Genomic DNA, 19,038 nt, shown 5'->3' on the forward strand with positions numbered 1-19,038 from the left:
GTTGATGTGTTTGATTTTTCTTTTCCTTTTTTTTCCTGGACGTGTTGATTCCAATGATTTGTGTGCTCGACGGATCAAAACGTTACACGTTTGCACACCATCCGAACTTACCCTGGCTGCGTCATCGCCACGTGTACAAAATGTGCATCTTATGGTACACGTCGGATAACTAATCCGGGATATGGACGAGTGGTATGGACTGCACCGGTTTTGGAGTTCGGACCAAACTTGCCAACTTCTGGACTCTTTTCGCTTTTAAAAAACTTGTTTATATATTTTGTCGTTTCGGCCTCATCAAAGAACACTTCATCACCTCAATTTTATTCCGCTTCAAATAAATAAATAGTACTCCACTCCTCATTTTTGACTGAATATGATCGAGCTTAACTCGAGAAATCTCGTAAAGTTCATCCTGTACTTGATCAGTGAATAATATCTAGTATACGGTACGCAAATTGAACAAATATCATTTTGGATATCTTAACTAAGATTTCGCTAGCCTTTTTGGTTTACACCTAAACAAATCTCTTACTCCAAGCAGTGACGAAATGACGGCACAGAAAGCTGGATGTTAATCTAGGCGTGACAGAGACCGGGGTGACGGCTGGAGCATTCGAGAAAGAGATAAAGCTACTCCTAGTAGAAAACAAAATGCTCTCACGTCTCATGTTCCATCGATAGATAATTCCAGGACAAAAAAAAAAAAAAAGCACAGTACTAGCAGCCACCAGCTATAACCACTCTCTGACAGCCACAATTGCTCGCCCACTTTTTCAGAAAACGATTTTCCTGCGCTACGTGTGCAGGCTAATTCTCTGGAGACAGATTAGCTTAATCCTCTCTCGCTCTGGAACACTAACTGTGGCTGTCATGTCATGTTCATGTCACGGCTTCCCCGAATGCGCTAATATTCCCGTGAGATCTCGCTTTTTGACGGGGAATCGAGCGTGATATCGCCTCACTACTGAGGCTGGCTAGTTTGGGATACTACTCCCTCCGTCTATAATATAACATATTTTGAGTTTTTTTATTTGCACTGTTTGACTATTTATTTTATTAAAAAATTTAAAATTATTATTTATTTTTTTACTTACTTTATTATTCAAAATATTTTAAGCACAACTTGTCGTTTTTAATATTTGTATAAGTTTTTTTAATAGGATAAGTGGTCAAACAGTATAAGTAAAAACTTAAAATCTATTATATTATGGGACGGAGGGAGTAGTAATTAAGATTGGGATTTGGTTGGTTTTGGGTTAGGCGGCTTGATTGGTTTAGTTTAGTGTGGCTGAAAGCTACGGTTTCTCGGTCGATTGATGGGTTATTGGCGTATTGCTACAGTCTAACTGTGATATGATTAATGTGAATGGACAACAAAAAAAATAATTGCAGTGAAGGAGTGACACAGATGTGGAAGCTGGTCAGTGACAGATGCAGGCAGTGTTGTTTTTGTGTACTAGTAGTACTTACCGTGCTATGGTTCATCAAGGTGGTTTGTGCTATGGCATGTGCTGGGTGTCGTGCCAATCAGGTGTGAATATAGGAAATTGGTTCGTCAGTATCATCGTGTCATAATAAATTAATTTTGCTCCATTCTTAAACAGTTTAATCATATATTATGTTGGAGGTTGTCGCGGTCGATTGAACTCGACGGTATTGTACTCTAGCTCGGTCTCGGTATCATTCTCCTATTTTTATTGAACTGTTTAGAAAGGTTGCAAATGCATAGTACATATAAGAGGTTCGTTGCCTGTAGGGATATACACTCATACAAGTTTAATGTGTCTTAAAAAAAAAACTTGTCACAACTATTTTATGCATGAATGTCATATGATTTCTATCGTGCAATATCAAATTTGTTGTACTAAAGTTATGGTTTACAATGTTGGGATCATTTGGCTGTTGATTTGCTGCTGTGTTAAACAGTGCTACACAAAAAGAGCAACTGCAAAGCGGCAGCCGCAACCCTAGTTTCAGCCTACCGAACAACCCCATTGAGTGTACTCTTCAAGTTTCCACCAAAAACTATATTAAATTGTTCTAGAAGGTTGCGAATGCCAAACAGTTCACATGGTGTTGCGTTATACATCACACACTACGGTTCAAACTCTCTTAGCACTCGTTCATTGTTTGGAGGGGTCCATACACGTGTACAAATTCAGGGGATGTATGTGATCACTCGGTATGGCGTATAGCGCCATTGACACCTGTTGAGCACACGTAAAGGATACATACTATGATGGCGTAAATGCAATATGTGGTAAGTACACTAGGTTGAGTGTACTCATCCAATTTTGTTTAAAAGAAAATGCTAAACGTTTTCTAGAAGATTGCCAATAAAAGCTGTCAGCTTTAGTGTTCATCGGGTGTAAGGATGGACACATGTACGGTGGTATGGGTTTAGAGGATGTGTATGTGATACCTGTATGGCGTCTAGCACCGGTGACAGTTGTCGACACCATGCGTACAATATACGCGTTATTGTGGCTATAAGTGGAATGTGCGGTGAGCGAGCGCGTCCAATTACTTTTAAAATTGCTATTAACCCCTTTAGAAATGTTTATTAATTATCTAGAGCATATAGAATTCAGAAATTCAAAATAACACATGGCTGTAGTTAAACCTGAAAGCTACATACCCTATTATAAGCAACAAATTATCCTTTCCACAATAGGTGGGAAAAAGATGCCAAAAATAGATAACCCTTTATTATCCACTGTAATTAAAATCGATGTCAAAAAATCACCCTTTATCCACTGTTGGATTATTGCAGGGATACTGAGCTGCAGTAACAATTCGCGCGTATTTTTATACCGAAGAAATTAAGGATAGGGTAAAATTTCTACTTCAAATTTCCCATCCTGTCCTTAAGCCGTACGACACCCTCAAGGGCAAATCCGGAAAGCTCCAGGAGATAGACCAGACCTGCCACGGCCCACTACCACTACAACTGTATCCTACTGTGACACGCTCCATGGACCAACCCCACGAGCCAAGATCCATGGACCGGATCGCTGACACGTGGCGTACCACGTTACATAAAATCCGCCCGGTGCATGGACCGCGTCCACGGAGACCCACCTCCTCCCGCCTCGTCGTGGCGGCTCATTTAATCCAATCTGTTAGTAACATTAATTAATTGTGGATTAATAAAAAAATATCGTTCCGTAAATTTACGAGTTAACCCTTGTCCATCTGGTGGTGTTACGGCTGTATTTTACGGAAAGGTCCCTGTAAAAGGACTGGGATGTAAATATTTGGTTTTGTAGGGGTTGGTTTGGGAAAAGTGGAAAGCAAGAACTTGTCCTATCCATGGTTATTAACCACCCCCTCTCCTTCCTTTCTTTCTCCACGCTTTCCTCTCGTCCTCTTTATATTTCTCTTCTTCCTCCCTTCCCCTTCCTCTCCTCTCCTCTCCGTCTTCCAAAGCTCGCGGCCTTCTCGCTTTCGATTTCTCTCTCTCGCGGACAGCGTGAATTCGAGGGATTTCTTGGTTGGTTTGGTTGTGGATTGGATTGGATTGGGTTTCTGTGTGTGGAGGTGTGTGTGATTAGAAGCTTTTGCGACTGGAGGAGGAGGAGAGATGGGGGCGGGGGTGTCGGGCCTGTTCGGATTGGGCGGCGACGAGGGGGAGACGTCGGCGGCGGTTGGTGGTGCCGCGGCGGCGGGTCTGGGCGACCTGCCGGAGCTGTGCGCGGCGGAGGTGCTGCTCCGGCTCGACGCGCCGGAGATCTGCCGGCTCGCGCGGCTCAACCACGCGTTCCGCGGCGCGGCCGGGGCGGATTTCGTGTGGGAGGCCAAGCTGCCGGAGAACTACCGGTATCTGATGAGCTTCGTGGAGGGCGGCGGCGGCGGCGACGACGGGAGGCAGCTGCGGCGGCGGCGGTGGCGGCCGGCTGGGAAGAAGGAGATCTACGCGAGGCTGGCTAGGCCTGTGCCCTTCGATGGCGGCTCAAAGGTATGATGAAATTTTCCCCCTTTTGATGTTTCTTTTCTTTCCATGTAGTAGTTGAAAGTTGAAACTATATGAAACACGTTCGTGGGATTGAAAATTTTTTTGTCTGCAATTAAATTGTTGGTGATTAGTCGCTGTTTTTTTTTGTGGGGATTGAAACGTTTTCTCTTTGTGCCATGCCGTGTGTTTTAACCATAGCATGTTTTTGTTTTTTTCATTTGCAAAGTGATAAACCTGAACCGCTCCAAAACTAACCAATTGTCCTTTTTACCTTACGATAATCGTGATTCGGTACTTTTAGCATCCAAAGGACAGAGATTTTTTTTAGTAATAAAAGTATTTTTAGTAGAAAACGCTTAGCTTTGCTAAATTTTCTGTCTTCTTGTTAATTGCAGGAGTTCTGGCTGGAGAAGAGCAAAGGCAGGGTTTGCATGGCGCTATCCTCCAAATCTCTGGTGATAACTGGGATTGATGATAGGAGATACTGGCAACACATTCCAACTGCCGAATCGAGGTAATTATCGCTTTGATCTGATATTCACTAGTAATATTTATCTGTTCCTCTGTGTCTTTTTTTTTTCAGAAAGATGATATGATAGGATCGTATGAGTTGCTACTTGCATCGTGATGATGTCACAAAATATCTCATGGTGTGATTGACCTGTTCCTAGTTTCTTGTAGAAAATTAATGAATGAGACCATATAGCTATTTATTTTTTTTGCTTTCTTTTTTACTCGTGTATTCAAATCACAAAGTGTACCCTTAGTTCTGAAACATAATGACATGTTTGGCTGTATGAGCATGTTCTCAATTGTTCGGGATAGTGTTCTTGTAACATGCTTATGTTGTTTGTTGCTCTAATACACGAGACATGAAATCAAATGGTTGAATAATATATATCTTATTGCTGCTGTCGAAATGTAATGTAGCTGCAGTCTTTCCAAGTGATGGCATAAGAAGTATGTATCTACTCTGTGCCAGTGGAAGATATTGACTGTGGATACATCATGCAAATGTATTCATCTATTCAAACTCAATTACGGTTGAGGACATCATATGTTCTGGATTCAACCTTACCTATGCTTTCTTGTTTTGTTCATGCAGATTTCATTCTGTGGCATACCTTCAGCAAATCTGGTGGTTTGAAGTGGTTGGAGAGATCGATTTCAGCTTCCCTGTTGGAACCTACAGCTTATACTTCAGGATTCATCTCGGGAAGTTCTACAAGCGATTTGGACGCCGAGTTTGCAGCACTGAGCATGTCCATGGTTGGGACAAGAAGCCTGTTCGCTTCCAGCTCTCCACCTCTGATGGGCAGCACTCATTATCTCAGTGCTCCCTGGGTGAGCCTGGGAGTTGGGTACTTTACCATGCAGGCGATTTTGTGGTCTCAAAGCCTGACCAAACAATCAAGCTGAAGTTCTCGATGGCGCAGATCGATTGCACACACACAAAAGGTGGTCTTTGTGTCGACTCGGCATTCATATACCCAAAGGGCTTTCAGCAGGAGAGGATGGTCAGGTCTCAGAAATGTAGATGTTGAGAAGGAACTTACATTAGATTGTAGACAAATGCAGCTTGCAGCCTAATTCTATTTTTAATTTGGGCTCATGTATGCGCGGCGAAAGGTGTATATAATTGTAGGCTTCAATTTTGTGTGATCGGTAACATGAATGTGCTTTGTGTGTCCATTTTCCCATGGTTTTTTCCCCCTCCCTGGAGCTAAATGGGTCTTCAAGTTACCCATGAAAGATTCTACCAAATTGAGATCAGAAAATGTTGTTTACCTTTCTCCAATTGCGATACGTTGTTCTGGTGTTTTTTTCATTTCCATCCATTGTCACTGTTTTTTACTACTGATATCCAAATTTGACTTGCTTCAGGCACCTTTTGAAATACAAAAAGTTCTATGAATTTCTGTGGAAAATTCAGATGAGATCAATGAACCAGTTTCCTTTGCAGAGACAGGACTTACTGTATTGCTTTGACTATCAACACTCTTTACCCAGTTTCTTCCTGCAGTCAGATTTGGCGAGCTTGGAAAATTCGATCTGATATTGACATGAACTGACATTGATAAGCCCATCATCAGTTAGCATAGCACGATCAAATTAAAACCTTTCCTGTTGCTAGGTGCGTGTACTTAAGTACTCTCCATGGCCATGGAGGGCAGGCAAGATCCTGTTCCTAGGTGCGTCACACATCGATCGATCAGGATGATGATAAGAGAATGAATCAGTGGGCGACAGTGCATGTTGGGTGTTGTCCGATCAGAAAGCTTGTTGCCGAACTCGCATGCTTGGCCTTCTTTTCTTGTCCGGACTATTCAGCTGTCACATGCAGACATGCTGCCAGCAGCTTTACATTTGCATTTCGCTTGGGTGATCTCTCTTTCATCGTCATCAGCATGATCTAATCCTTCTCACCAGTACTTTGTAGAGAGATGCCCTCCTTTTCCAGATTAATAAACGGTTTGAATTCATGTATTATTATTGTTATGGTCCAAATTATAAACAAACTTGCACCAACTGGTGATTGAACATAATGTTTCTTCAGTCTGTTCTGAATTTTACACATTTATAACTTGTACTAGCATGGTTTGCCGGTTTCTGTCAGTCTGTCAATGTGTGCTCTAAACTTTACCTGGTGAGTTTGGGCTAAATGTAATCTATGGCAACTTGCGGATGACTGAGGAAACCAAGGGAATCCAATGGTGCAATTCTCAGTTGGCGAAGAAGCTTTCGGCGTGCCCAAGGATTGGACTCATCATCACTCATCTGTGTTGCCCACATTGCGGTTGCTATGGCCGACCTTTTTGCCGATACCGGCATTGCCGCCATGAGCTTGTCTCGGCATTGTCCCCCTATACTTGGGCTACTTTCACTGGGAATCTGAGGGAGACCCCTCTTTTCCATGCTACGGTGAACGTTCGTCGAATCTGAGCCATCCGTTGGTTCAGCTGGTACTCGATTTCTCTGAAGAACAGCAGTCGTAGGCTCATGTGAGGGCTGGTTTCGAACTTTGAGGACAGTGTGATCTCCATTAGATCAGGATCCTTTACCTTCAAACTTAGATACACATGTCAAGGACAAAGAAACGATAAGGTAGAGGATCTCGCAGCCCCATCGTTTCGCTTATTTTGGAAATAAGCCAAACGACATATTTACAAACAAAAAACAATCTAAATGTAAAGGCTGAAAATAAACTTCGATAAAAAAACACTAAAATTAACTCTAAATTTGAAGATAAACATAATTGAAAATTGAAAAGATGATTCCCTCAATCTGATCACCATCAGCAACCAACAACATTTTTGATCCTTCGATTGCTTAGCAGCTCAGGAAACTGTGTGTTCGTGTGCCTTTGGTCTACAGATGGATGCTAGAACTTTCTGCTCCAAACAAACGCGTTTACATACTCGTGTAATTTCAGAACCAGCTCGATTTGGACAGGTTGACCAAGTAATAAAACCAGCCAATTTTCCTCTCAAAGTTAGGGCCTGTTTAGTTCGCGAAATGAAAATTTTTGTGTCACATCGAATGTTTGACCGGGTGTCGGAAGAGGTTTTGGACACAAATGAAAAAAATAATTTCATAACTCGCCTGGAAACCGCGAGACGAATCTTTCGAGCCTAATTAATCTGTCATTAGCACATGTAGGTTACTGTAGCACTTATGACTAATCATGGACTAATTAGGCTCAAAAGATTCATCTTACGATTTCCTCCATAACCGTCCAATTAATTTTTCTTTTAATTTATATTTAATGCTCAATGCATGTGTCTAAAGATTCGATGTGATGTTTTTGGAAAAACTTTTGAGGAACTAAACGGGGCCTTAGGTGAGTAAAAATATTTGGACTTTTAACCTCGACGACGGAGCGTCAAACTGCTAAAAGCCGAAGCAAAACGCGTTGCTCATCTGCATTGAATTGTAGTATAATAATACTGCATTTACTGGTGGTAGTACCGCGTAAATCCCCAGTACTTGCCGCATTTGACTGGCCGCGTACAAAGCCCAAGGCCCAACCACGCGGCGTCGGTGGGCCGGCGGCCTTACGGGCTACAAAAATTAAGTGGGCCTCCGCGTGAGCGAACACTGGTTCTCTATTGGGCCGTGAGAAAGCCCAAAATAAAAGGACGCAGCATGGATTCGTGGCCTTTGTGACGCCTACAATACAAGCCCAAAATATCAGCCCAGATATGAGGGGGAAATCCTCCCACCGCCGCGGCGGCAGCCAACCAAATCCGCACCAACCAAACCATGCCTCTCCTCGCCCGCGCGCCACCGCCTCCACCACCGCTCCGCCACCGCGGCCGCCTCCTCCCGCGCTTCACCTCCTCCTCCAGTCCCCGCCGCCGCCGCCGCCCACGCGCCGCCCGCGTCCGCGTCCGCGCCTCCGGCTCCGACCCGCCGCCGCAGCAGCAGCAGCAGGTCAACCTCTCCGTCCTCCGCTTCACCCTCGGTAATAACCCCCACTCCCCTCCCTCCGCCGCGGCGGCGAGCTGGTTGGTTGGTTTCCTGACGGCGATGGTGGCGCGCGCGCAGGGATTCCCGGGCTGGACGAGTCGTACCTCCCGCGGTGGATAGGCCTCGGCTTCGGCGCCCTCGTGCTCCTCAACCACCTCCTCTCCCCGTCGCCCACCCCCGCGCAGCTCGTCGGTACCCTCGTGTTCCTCTTACATTTGCAGCTATGGTATGTCCAGGCTTGATGGTTTATGTGAAATTGCAGAGGTCGGAGGCACTCGGGCTGTGCCTGGCCGCGTTCTCGGCGACTCTGCCGTACCTCGGGAGGTTCCTAGAGGTGGGGAACGAGATGGTGCCCTCATGGTGTTTGATGAAATGGTGCATTGTGTTGGTGTTGGATGTTGAGAAGGGGAAAATGAGTGATTGGTGATTTTGGTTGGCGTAGGGTGCTGGTGCTGCTGAACGTGTGCCCTTGCCTGAGGGGAGCAGGCAGGTGTTTGCCATGTCTGATAGCCTGTCAGCAGCACAGAAGGAGGACATGGCGTGGGCTTCGTACGTCCTGCTGCGGAACACAAACACCACATCTGTCGTACGTTCTTTCCGGTCATACTTGCTTGAATTTCGCTTGATGGGATGTGCAGTGCTGACCAAAATGTGATGTGTTAGCCTGTTAGATGCTGTCATACTTGCTTGAATTTCTCTTGATGGGATGTGCTGACCAAAATGTGATGTGTTAGCCTGTTAGGTGCTCCTTTTCCAGCTTTCAAAACCAGGTGGTTGAAGTGTTTGTTTGTGGTGCTTATGCTCCAGTTTCAAGCTACTAAACAGTTAATTTTAATTTCCATGGAAAAAATAGATAGCAACCTTTCATTTGTTTTTCCATGACAAGCTTAAGACCTGGTTGTTCCAGCTTGCTGCTATATGATGCTTAGAAGAAAACATCGGTACCTAGCTTCTAGCTTACTATAGAATATAGACATGCCCTAGGATTGTGTTGCAGTGCAGTAAATGGTTGATCTTATTTCTTCTATGGGTGTACGAATTGGCAACAATACATTGTTCTGTAATTGTGTATCTAGACTCCATTTGAATGTAGGTACTGATCCTCCATCTCCACACTCCATTTCTTATGGATTGCTCTGTAATTTTCTTTCATATAAACGCTAGAGTCTAGACCCTCCATATGTTGTTTGCTTCTTATTGGCCCTGTAACCACATTGCAAGTTTGCAACAAGAAAGGTCCAAGATGACCAGATATTTTTTTTCCTTGAATAATAGAGGAGAGCTGCATATCATTTCATTAAGAAGAGAGCATACCGAAATGTTTTTGTTTTTTAGAATATAGGTAACAGGACCTGGCTAGGCTTATATAGAAAGCCATATTGGCAGAGTCAGCTGGAGTTGCCAGCATACATTTGCAGCACAGGTATCTGAAGAAAGAAAAACCTCAATCACTGGTCACAGCCTGACCATGAAGTACCGAAAGGTACAACACCATGTATACACCACACCTTCCTAACAGAAGAAGTACTTGTGGTGTTAGCTAGCTTGTACTTCATCATTCCCATGATGACTGGATATATTGTCGTGTATATATGTAGTGTATGAGTTAATTTTACAATTAACTCGTGTAGACACCATCAGTTCTTAAAAGAGAAGGGTTTGTTTGATGTGAAACCACATTATTGTTTTGAACATCGTTAGGGCATGTAGAATACATTTAACATCGTTAATGTTAGAGCATTCTCTAACATTAACGAAGCTAGTAGTAGTTAAAATAATTGAGCAGTTATAGGGATAGCAAAGTTTGCATGCTATGGAAATGTGAAATAGTGGATGATTTTTCCATGTATGGCAGTTTTTTAGTTCTTGTGTCAAATCTGTTTGGAGCAGTTGTAACTTTTTAACTGATCAGATGTCTTACACTCACCTTAGTTTTGATTCTTGCTAGCTCATATCAATTGGCAATCAGTTGTGCATACGAGGATATTGGGATCCGCCTGAAGATATTTCCAAATATGCCATGATTGAGTGGTTCAAAAGTCAGATGCAGGAAGCTGGAATTGTTGATTTGAGGGAGGATTTGTACTTCCCTACCTTTTCTGGTAAATGCCACTCTCTTAGGCCCTGCAGAATGCCAGAGCATATTTCTATGTTTAAGTTTTGTTCTTTTCTCCCCCTTTTCTGGCATAAGTGAGTCTCTGCAACTGTTTTCTTGTAACAAATGGCAAAGATTTGTATGTGTGGAACTGTGGGTTGATAACATTGAGATGAATGCATGAAGCATCATACCGTTTGTGCTGAAATTCAGTATGGTCATCTGGTAGCTTTAATAGTGTTTCAGGTTGCATGTCGTATGGTTTTGTGCACATGTGAACTGTTTTATTGTGCTAAATAACTATGTGAAGTTTACTTCACATTAAGTGTATAGGAACCACATACTGATGCTATGCTGGCTGATAAAAGTCATGATTATTTTATTGCTGCCTCTAAAATGTTCATAGCATTGTTTTTTTTAATCCTTATTCCACATCTTTCAGTTAATTGTGTCTTGTACTGAACTAAGAACTCTGCTTTGAACAGACACTCAGCTTGGGAAGCTTCTCCCACAGGGGATTCTTTCTGTGCTGGCACAACCAGTTCTGAACAACCCTGATCCAACTAACAGTGAAATAAAAGCTGAAGGTTTCATCCTACTGGCGTCCAATTCGAGTTACGCATACAGCGAGAAACATAGGGTTTGGATTAGAACAGTTGCAAATAAATTTCAATGTACATAATTCAGAGATACTGAAGGTATTCCTATATCTTGAAACCATGTTTTTTTTCTTTTTTCAGCTATATGAACTTGAAATTTTGCAATCATTTATTTTGAACACCGTTGTAGCCACCTATCCAATATTAGGCCTATGCAATAAACTATTGACAAAATGTATCCTTTAGAACCTGTATTAGGTTCCTAGTAAATTTGACTGACTTGTACAAATCTATGGAAATTCTGATTCTGAGCAGTAGTGTAAAATAGTTTCACCAAACTTTGGTGTGTAAAGTAAAATCAACATATACAAATATATGTGATCCAAGAAGATATCTTTATGCTTCCATAGTTCCATATCCTGAGAACATCTTGTTCAGATTTTTTTTTGGTAGATAATGGAAACTTTTATTAATCAGTCAATTACATTAAGGTGATGTTGTTAAGATCTATACGTTGTTGGTAAGTTAAAATCTGAACATCCTATCTATGCATAACATGTAGTTTGTGAAAGCCTCCTGTAATGCTTCATTTGTTACAACTGTTGCGATGTGTAAATAATGTTTGGCATCGTTTGCAAGAGACAAAATTGTTCGCAACTGTTGAATGCAGCTGTCCTGTTATAGATGCAAGGAAGATTGGTTAATCAATGTGAATTACTAGAGTACCGACAAGGATGAAGATTTTTCTGGTGAAGATGGATGGACGTGTCATTAGTTAGTTGAGGTGTCAGAAGCTAACCCCATATACTGGCATGTGCAAGTAGGACATATTAATCTTTATGGAAAGCAATGCCTATTCCTGACGCTTTAAATGTCTCAAGCAATTAAATTGACTCATACTGTAAAAGGTTTGGGGAAAAGGCAATTATGATAAGCGTGTCATTTTTTCGCCTTTTCACTGACTGCTTTGTTACTCTGACAGCATTTTAGTGGCTCAAATAAAGCAGTTAAATCTTAAGTATGTTATCATCGGAATAGTACCTTTGAGTTATGTGGTATGTGATGCCTATTCTCCAAATATTCACACATTCTCATTGGATCACCTAGAATTGATCTGTTTCCATCTTGCAAGCCAGCAACAACATATGTTTATAATTGTCGTCGCAATCGAAGGATTCGATCAAGTTATTGATGACCATACCTCTTGCAGTTACAGCTAAAAGGACATAATGAACAATTTGAGGACAATCTTCAATAGGAGATGGAGACATCAGGCGCATATGGTGAATACTTGTGCTTGTGGAGCACAGAGCTGTCGGTTGACGCCGCGGCCCAAAATTTTCCCCGGCCTTTACAATGGCGCTAACCACTCTTTGCCAGCTGAAGCTTGGTATAGTTAAGAGCAGGTGAGCCATTCTCACTGCATTATTGTCCCGTGACATGAGCTGCAGTGTTTTTCTTGTGGATCCACTTTGTGCATTCAAATCCCATGCCCTGTAGCCTCAGGTGCACATGGATCTCAACAATCCTCTGTTTTGTGTAGAAGCCTGCTGCTGCGTCCTGTAATTAAGCTCAGATTGAATTATTGATCTCCTCTAGCGCCAAAATGCGTACACCGGTGTTTAAATGCGTGCAGCCGGATGTAGTTGATGCAGTCTGTATTGGGTACTCTGCAGTACCCGGTTTGCCGTGTGTACAATGTCACGCTGGACATTGGTTAGGCCCTCTTTGTTTAGGCTTAGGTTTATTGGCCTAGACTTTTAAGTCAGCTTATTGGCTTATATGATTTATAAGCCGGTGGATTTAATGTCCTAAGTTTAGTGGTTGAGCCATACATCTACCTCATATAAGTCAAAAAAGCTTCTCCAACCTAGCTATTGGCTTAATAGTGTTAGAGTGGCTTATGGCTTCAAAAAAGACAAACGGAAAAGTTGCCTGTTTGTTTAGGCTTAGACTTTTCGACTTATAAGTTGGCTTATAAGCCTAGCCGATGGTCCTCTCCTCCCCCTTTTTTGTGAACTGCCAGCAGGTGACCTATGATGAAGAGAGGTCGATGCATCATGTCCTGTTTGCATCTCCATGACTCCATGCGTATGTACAGTTTCTGCTTCAATGCTGCAACAGATAATGATGGATGAGGTAGTTGGAAATGTCCTGTTATTAACACGCTGATAATGATATGGTTATTGGATCGGTGAGACCTGGTTGGCTGGTTGGCTCACAAGGCTCAACTGTCAAATGCAGGTGATCTCAACGGTAACTGATCGAGTGAGCTCGCGCCGCACTGCAACTGAAAGCCTGGGGATTGTTACTGATTGGCGATGGACCTGGAGACAGAGACAGTGACATTCGCGTGCAACGTACTACTCCTGCTTAACCTCTGGAGTAGGGCATCATCAAGCATTAATCGCCTCCTTTCCAACACGTACAATTACCCCCTTGGAAATCAATCAGCTGGGGCATTCAGATGGATAAAATCAAGAATTGTTTGGCTGAGGAATTTCACGAAGAACACCAAATGTTTGTTTGGATTAGGAGAAGTACAGTACTACGCACTATGGAGACTTTGGACAGGAAAACAAGGTTCGCCTTGGAATGGACGGCACTACGGTCTACGACAAATCTGGCGTGGCACCATCTCCGATCAGCCATTTCTGAATTCAAAAAACACATAGCCATATGTCCGGGTGTTTTTAAGGCTGTGTTTAGTTCACACTGAAGTTTGAAAGTTTAGTTGAAATTGGTACGATGTGATAGAAAAGTTGTGTGTATGAAAGGTTTGATGTGATGGAAAGTTAAAAGTTTGGGAAAAAACTTTGGAACTAAACAGGGCCGTTCACGCAAAAATTGAAAGTTTGGTTGAAATTGGAACGATGTGACGGAAAAGCTAAAAGTTTGTGTGTAGAAAAATTTTGATGTGATGAAAAAGTTAGAAGTTTGAAGAAAAAATTTGGAACTAAACAGTCGAACTGTTGAAGTTATCATCGGAATAGCAGCAAAAGCCTGAATTCAAAAAAACCCCTCTAGTCCTCTCCACTATCCGTCTCTCTCTGACTGCAGCGGATGTCAGCCAAAAAGCCGTAAAAAAGTCCCCTGCTGGCACGCAGACGCAGCCACGCAAGCCCGGCCCAATTCAAAATGGCTGCCACCCTCAAACGGTCGGATCCCACCAGCAGCCAAAGCAGCGATCCCCACCACCCGCTCCCCCGATCCGACGGTCCAGATCTTCCCCCAGAATTCAAAACCTCGTTTGAAACGGCGGAGCACAACGCCCATCGGGGCCAATCCAGCTATTGAGTGAGTCCTCGTCTCCTCGGGAATAAATTCCGAAACTCATCCCCAACGCGAGGGCAGAGGGACCTGTCGGGCAGCGGCTACAACTACAAGAGAGGAAGAGCGAGGCTGTGAAGGAGGAGGAGGAGGACGGCCGCGTGGGGTGAGTTGGTGTAATGATTCACCAATCCTCTCTCCATAGCTGAAGCTTCTCGCTATGATGATGGCCGGCGCTTGATGGTGATTAGCGTCTCGTTGATCGCAGCAGCAGCAGCAGCAGGAGGAGGAGCGGCTATTCTTCTCGGCGCGCTGGCGATCGGCGTCGCTTCGAGGAGGGGGAGAGCGGCGGCCGCCGGAGGCGGAGGAGAAGGGGAGGAGCGGATCGGAGGTAACTATAGCCAGACCTTGCCTTTTCTTCCCCCCTCGCGTAATTCCTTTTTTTGTTACTACTGTCTTTACGCCTCGCTTTCTTTCTCGCTCGTGCTCGGTTGGTACGCTTCCAAGCTAAGCATCCGCTTTCTCTCGCCTCCACCTCTCCGGCCGCCGCCTCCCTTTCTCCGCCGTGTTCACTTTACATTAGATCCTCTTTAACTTTCTTATTTTTTTTTAAAAAAATCAACTCTCAGACTGATCGAGAGATCGATTTGAGTGAGCTCTAGTTTTGAAAACCACATATAAGAGATAGGTTTCCTTCTCTAGAGTGTTCGCCGGCGATGCCAACGCCGCCGGCAACGACACGGCACGGCGGCGGTTAATTCCGTAGCTTTGGAGGGGTAGAAAAGTCACTTCACCTCACCTCACCCCAACCCACCCACCCGCTCCCCCCAAACAGCGCCGTTACTGCGTGCGGTCCAGTTGTCTAGCGACCACCACCCAATGACACCTGGGCCCCGCACGACAGATCCCCGACTTTGGATGCCAAAAACGGCGGGGCCCCGCACCCTCGCCACCTGTGCGTAATCGAGTACTAGTCCGTTCCGATCCGTGAGCCCGATGGTGTGTGGCGCTTCGGGCTCGGTCGGTTTGCTTGATTCGGCTCATGATGCGGTCCGGCCGTGTGAGGCTGACATGGTGGGCCCCACAAACCCGGTGCGCGCGCCATGCCAAGTTGCCACGAGCCCCCACGAGCTTTTAATCCGTGCGGAAAAAAGTGGTTGATTGACGCGAAAAGGCGCCGTGTAATCGCCAGGTCGCATGCGCGGTGGCCACCCCTGACGTGTGGGCCCTGCCCGTCCTTTTTTTCATTCTTAACCTTTTTTTCATTTACTTTCGTAGCTAAACCATGGTTAAGTTGTTAATTATACTACCAATAATCTCGAGTCAGTCAAGGTGGAGTCTTTTTGGTTCTTTTTATTTTCCTTCGATGTGCATGCGTGGTAGGTTAGGGTTCATGATAAAAATGTGTAAAAGCATCCTGGTGGAGTTATATATGGCTGCAGCTTTTGACAAGAACTCGGTTCGTTTACGATACGTTCCCCCACGCAATTATTTCGCCATGATTCTTCTGTGTTAAGAAAGGGCGAGATCTTTGGGTTAGAATACAAGAAAGTCGTGTGAAAATTGTGGGCGATTAAATCTTCCCCTTTCGCAAAGCTTGTCTTAAGCACTCATCTTTCGCTTTAATCACAATCTTTTCTTTCAGATCAAAGCAAATACTAGGAGAACTAGCTAGGTGGCCCGCGCAATTGTAATTGTGCGGCTAGCACCCATATAAAATTATATATTTTTTAATATGATTTTACTTAAAATTTATTTAATAGTTATCTCGTTGTCTTAAGATTTAAAAGATCAAATCTTATCATTCTCGTGTTTCTAATTTTTTAATTTTATAAATTTTTTAATAGTATAAGAGTTTTAATTTCAGTTTTTCTTTAATTGTGAGAACTGCGTCGCATGGGCCAGTCTGTTTAGTTGAGATGTAACATGCAGAATCGAATGCTGTAGCTCACAACAGTATACATTAGTTTTAGTATTCAATCCACTTGTTGATTTCATCCACTTTTCCTTTCGGTTGTTCTCATTCACTCTCCACCAACCTTGCCACCATTCTGTCCAGTCAAAACTTGAATTTGTTAAACCAAGCATTGATAATTTGTCAGAAAATTCCGGGAATTTTGAATAGGACTTTTTGTACCCAGCACGTCGTTTTTATTCTTTGTCACGAGCATTTACTTCTCCGGAATTCACATTTCGATCCAGAGAAGAACATCGGGCTGGGGCACTGTAGCAGCTCATCTCAGTGGGGCGAATGGTTAGCGGTAGCTTTCCAAGATCAGATTTTTGATTCGTTTTTTAAGTAGGATTCCTTGCCCATGTCTGCTTCTAGCTTCTTCTCGGCTGATTGCTCTTTTTTCCCAGATTTGTCTGCTTCGTTCTTGGCTGAACTGAGAGTGAGCACTAATCTACTCCATACTCCGAACACTGCAGATCACGAGGTGCGGTGTTGTAGCTTTGACCGAGGAATGAGCTTGCATTGCTGTCCGGCGGCCGGCGACCCGCCGGCGCCGGCCGGGACGGCGGAGGAGCTGCTGGAGCGGGCGCGGTCGCTGGTGCCGGCGGCGCTGGACGCGGCGCGCGCGGCGACCGGCTTCGGCGGCCGGTGGAAGGCCATCGCGGCGAGGCTGGAGAGGGTGCCGCCGTGCCTGTCCGACCTGTCCAGCCACCCGTGCTTCTCCAAGAACTCGCTCTGCCGCGAGCTTCTGCAGTCGGTGGCCGCCACGCTCGCCGAGGCCGCCGAGCTCGGGGCGCGCTGCCGCGAGCCGCCGAGGGCCGGGAAGCTGCAGATGCAGAGTGACCTCGACGCGCTCGCCGGGAAGCTCGACCTGAACCTCCGGGATTGCGCGCTGCTAATCAAGACCGGTGTGCTGTCCGACGCGACCGTGCCACCGGTGGCGCCGGCGGCTGAGGCGGCGGCGGCCGGGGCCGCGCAGACGGATGTGCGGGAGCTGCTTGCGAGGCTTCAGATCGGGCACGCGGAGGCGAAGCACCGGGCGGTGGATGGGCTCCTCGACGCGCTACGCGAGGACGAGAAGAGCGTGCTGTCGGCGCTCGGCCGCGGCAACGTGGCGGCGCTGGTGCAGCTGCTGACGGCGACGGCGCCCAAGATCAGGGAGAAGGCGGCCACCGTCCTCTGCTTGCTGGCCGAGTCCGGCAGCTGCGAGTGCTTGCTGGTGTCGGAGGGCGCGCTGCCGCCGCTCATCCGGCTGGTGGAGTCCGGCAGCCTGGTCGGCCGGGAGAAGGCCGTGATCACGCTGCAGCGGCTGTCCATGTCGCCCGACATTGCCCGCGCCATCGTCGGCCACAGCGGCGTCCGCCCGCTGATCGACATCTGCCAGACCGGGGACTCCATCTCGCAGTCCGCGGCGGCCGGCGCGCTCAAGAACCTCTCGGCGGTGCCCGAGGTGCGGCAAGCGCTGGCGGAGGAAGGGATCGTGCGCGTCATGGTCAACCTGCTCGACTGCGGCGTCGTGCTCGGCTGCAAGGAGTACGCCGCGGAGTGCCTCCAGAGCCTCACGTCGAGCAACGACGGCCTCCGCCGCGCCGTCGTGTCCGAGGGCGGCCTCCGCAGCCTGCTCGCCTACCTCGACGGCCCGCTGCCGCAGGAGTCCGCCGTGGGCGCGCTCCGCAACCTGGTGAGCAGCGCCATCTCGCCGGACAGCCTGGTGTCGCTGGGCGTGCTCCCCCGCCTCGTCCACGTGCTCCGCGAGGGCTCCGTGGGCGCGCAGCAGGCGGCCGCGGCGGCGATCTGCAGGGTGTCGAGCTCGTCGGAGATGAAGCGCCTGGTCGGCGAGCACGGGTGCATGCCGCTGCTGGTGCGGCTGCTGGAGGCGAAGTCGAACGGCGCGCGCGAGGTGGCGGCGCAGGCGGTGGCGAGCCTGATGAGCTGCCCGGCGAACGCCAGGGACATCAAGAAGGACGAGAAGAGCGTCCCCAACCTGGTGCAGCTGCTGGAGCCGAGCCCCCAGAACACGGCCAAGAAGTACGCCATCTCCTGCCTCCTCACGCTGTCGGCGAGCAAGCGCTGCAAGAAGCTGATGATCTCGCACGGCGCCATTGGCTACCTCAAGAAGCTCTCCGAGATGGACGTCGCCGGGGCCAAGAAGCTGCTCGAGAAGCTTGAGCGAGGCAAGCTGCGCAACCTCTTCAGTAGGAAGTAAAAACCGAAGCGAACGACCCACCAGTAGCAGTAAGCTAGTAGCCTTCCTTTTTGCCGTAAACTGTATAAAAATCCCGTGCTGTTTTTCATAGCCTCTATGAAGTGTAAGTGGGGTGCAGAGAGCATCGGCGTTTATCTGATCTGGACATAAACCCGTTGTAATATCGTCGCCGTCTAATTCCGCTGTGTATGGAACTCTGAATCATTGCAGTTTCCGTGTCAGTGCTAATAATCATTTGCAATGTTCAGACATAATCATTTGCACTGTCTTTGCAGTTACATGACCACATTGTCAATGTTCATAGCACAGAAACACCCAAGCTCTTGTAAGCAGATTGCATGGTTGAAGTACTGCTACTAATCACTGTCAATGGCTGCAGGTATCTTGTTATAAGCAGATTGCTGGGTGATTATTTCAGAGTAATTGGGGCATGATTTGGACAAGTCTCAAGCAGGTGACCGCACCGCACGCACGCGCCAATGATCAGTG

The 19,038-nt window shown here is 46.2% G+C and overlaps 3 protein-coding genes across 11 annotated transcripts; all 3 read left to right on the plus strand.

Moving 5' to 3' along the window:
* The first annotated feature begins 3,356 nt into the window (after positions 1-3,356).
* Positions 3,357-5,753, plus strand: LOC127753358 (F-box protein PP2-A13-like). Its single transcript, XM_052278835.1, has 3 exons — positions 3,357-3,958; positions 4,351-4,469; positions 5,061-5,753. Exons 1-3 carry the CDS (start codon positions 3,584-3,586, stop codon positions 5,497-5,499), a joined length of 933 nt encoding a protein of 310 aa, XP_052134795.1. The 5' UTR covers positions 3,357-3,583; the 3' UTR covers positions 5,500-5,753.
* A 2,419-nt stretch (positions 5,754-8,172) lies between these two features.
* On the plus strand, positions 8,173-14,017 carry LOC127786332 (protein COFACTOR ASSEMBLY OF COMPLEX C SUBUNIT B CCB2, chloroplastic). Of its 4 annotated transcripts, XR_008019952.1 has the most exons (8): positions 8,173-8,420; positions 8,504-8,613; positions 8,688-8,759; positions 8,868-9,011; positions 10,374-10,527; positions 11,006-11,218; positions 12,330-13,258; positions 13,364-14,017. XR_008019952.1 is itself a non-coding variant. In XM_052313702.1 (7 exons), the coding sequence occupies exons 1-6, from the start codon at positions 8,219-8,221 to the stop codon at positions 11,200-11,202; spliced, it is 879 nt and encodes a 292-aa protein (XP_052169662.1). In that variant the 5' UTR covers positions 8,173-8,218; the 3' UTR covers positions 11,203-11,218; positions 11,790-12,071. The 4 variants fall into 4 exon arrangements, 3 of the variants coding, with proteins under 3 accessions (XP_052169662.1, XP_052169661.1, XP_052169660.1); XM_052313702.1 differs by lacking the exons at positions 12,330-13,258; positions 13,364-14,017 and adding an exon at positions 11,790-12,071; XM_052313701.1 differs by lacking the exons at positions 12,330-13,258; positions 13,364-14,017 and adding an exon at positions 11,804-12,071.
* A 426-nt stretch (positions 14,018-14,443) lies between these two features.
* On the plus strand, positions 14,444-18,803 carry LOC127786330 (ARM REPEAT PROTEIN INTERACTING WITH ABF2). Of its 6 annotated transcripts, none has more exons than XM_052313696.1 (3): positions 14,444-14,555; positions 14,661-14,780; positions 16,820-18,803. In XM_052313696.1, exon 3 carries the CDS (start codon positions 16,855-16,857, stop codon positions 18,547-18,549), a length of 1,695 nt encoding a protein of 564 aa, XP_052169656.1. In that variant the 5' UTR covers positions 14,444-14,555; positions 14,661-14,780; positions 16,820-16,854; the 3' UTR covers positions 18,550-18,803. The 6 variants fall into 6 exon arrangements, with proteins under 6 accessions (XP_052169656.1, XP_052169655.1, XP_052169653.1 ...); XM_052313695.1 differs by having other exon boundaries at positions 14,446-14,555; positions 14,658-14,780; XM_052313693.1 differs by having other exon boundaries at positions 14,482-14,780.
* The last annotated feature ends 235 nt before the right edge of the window (positions 18,804-19,038 follow it).

Source organism: Oryza glaberrima, chromosome 10 (genome assembly GCF_000147395.1).
Source record: "Oryza glaberrima chromosome 10, OglaRS2, whole genome shotgun sequence".
Classification (NCBI taxonomy): domain Eukaryota; kingdom Viridiplantae; phylum Streptophyta; class Magnoliopsida; order Poales; family Poaceae; genus Oryza; species Oryza glaberrima.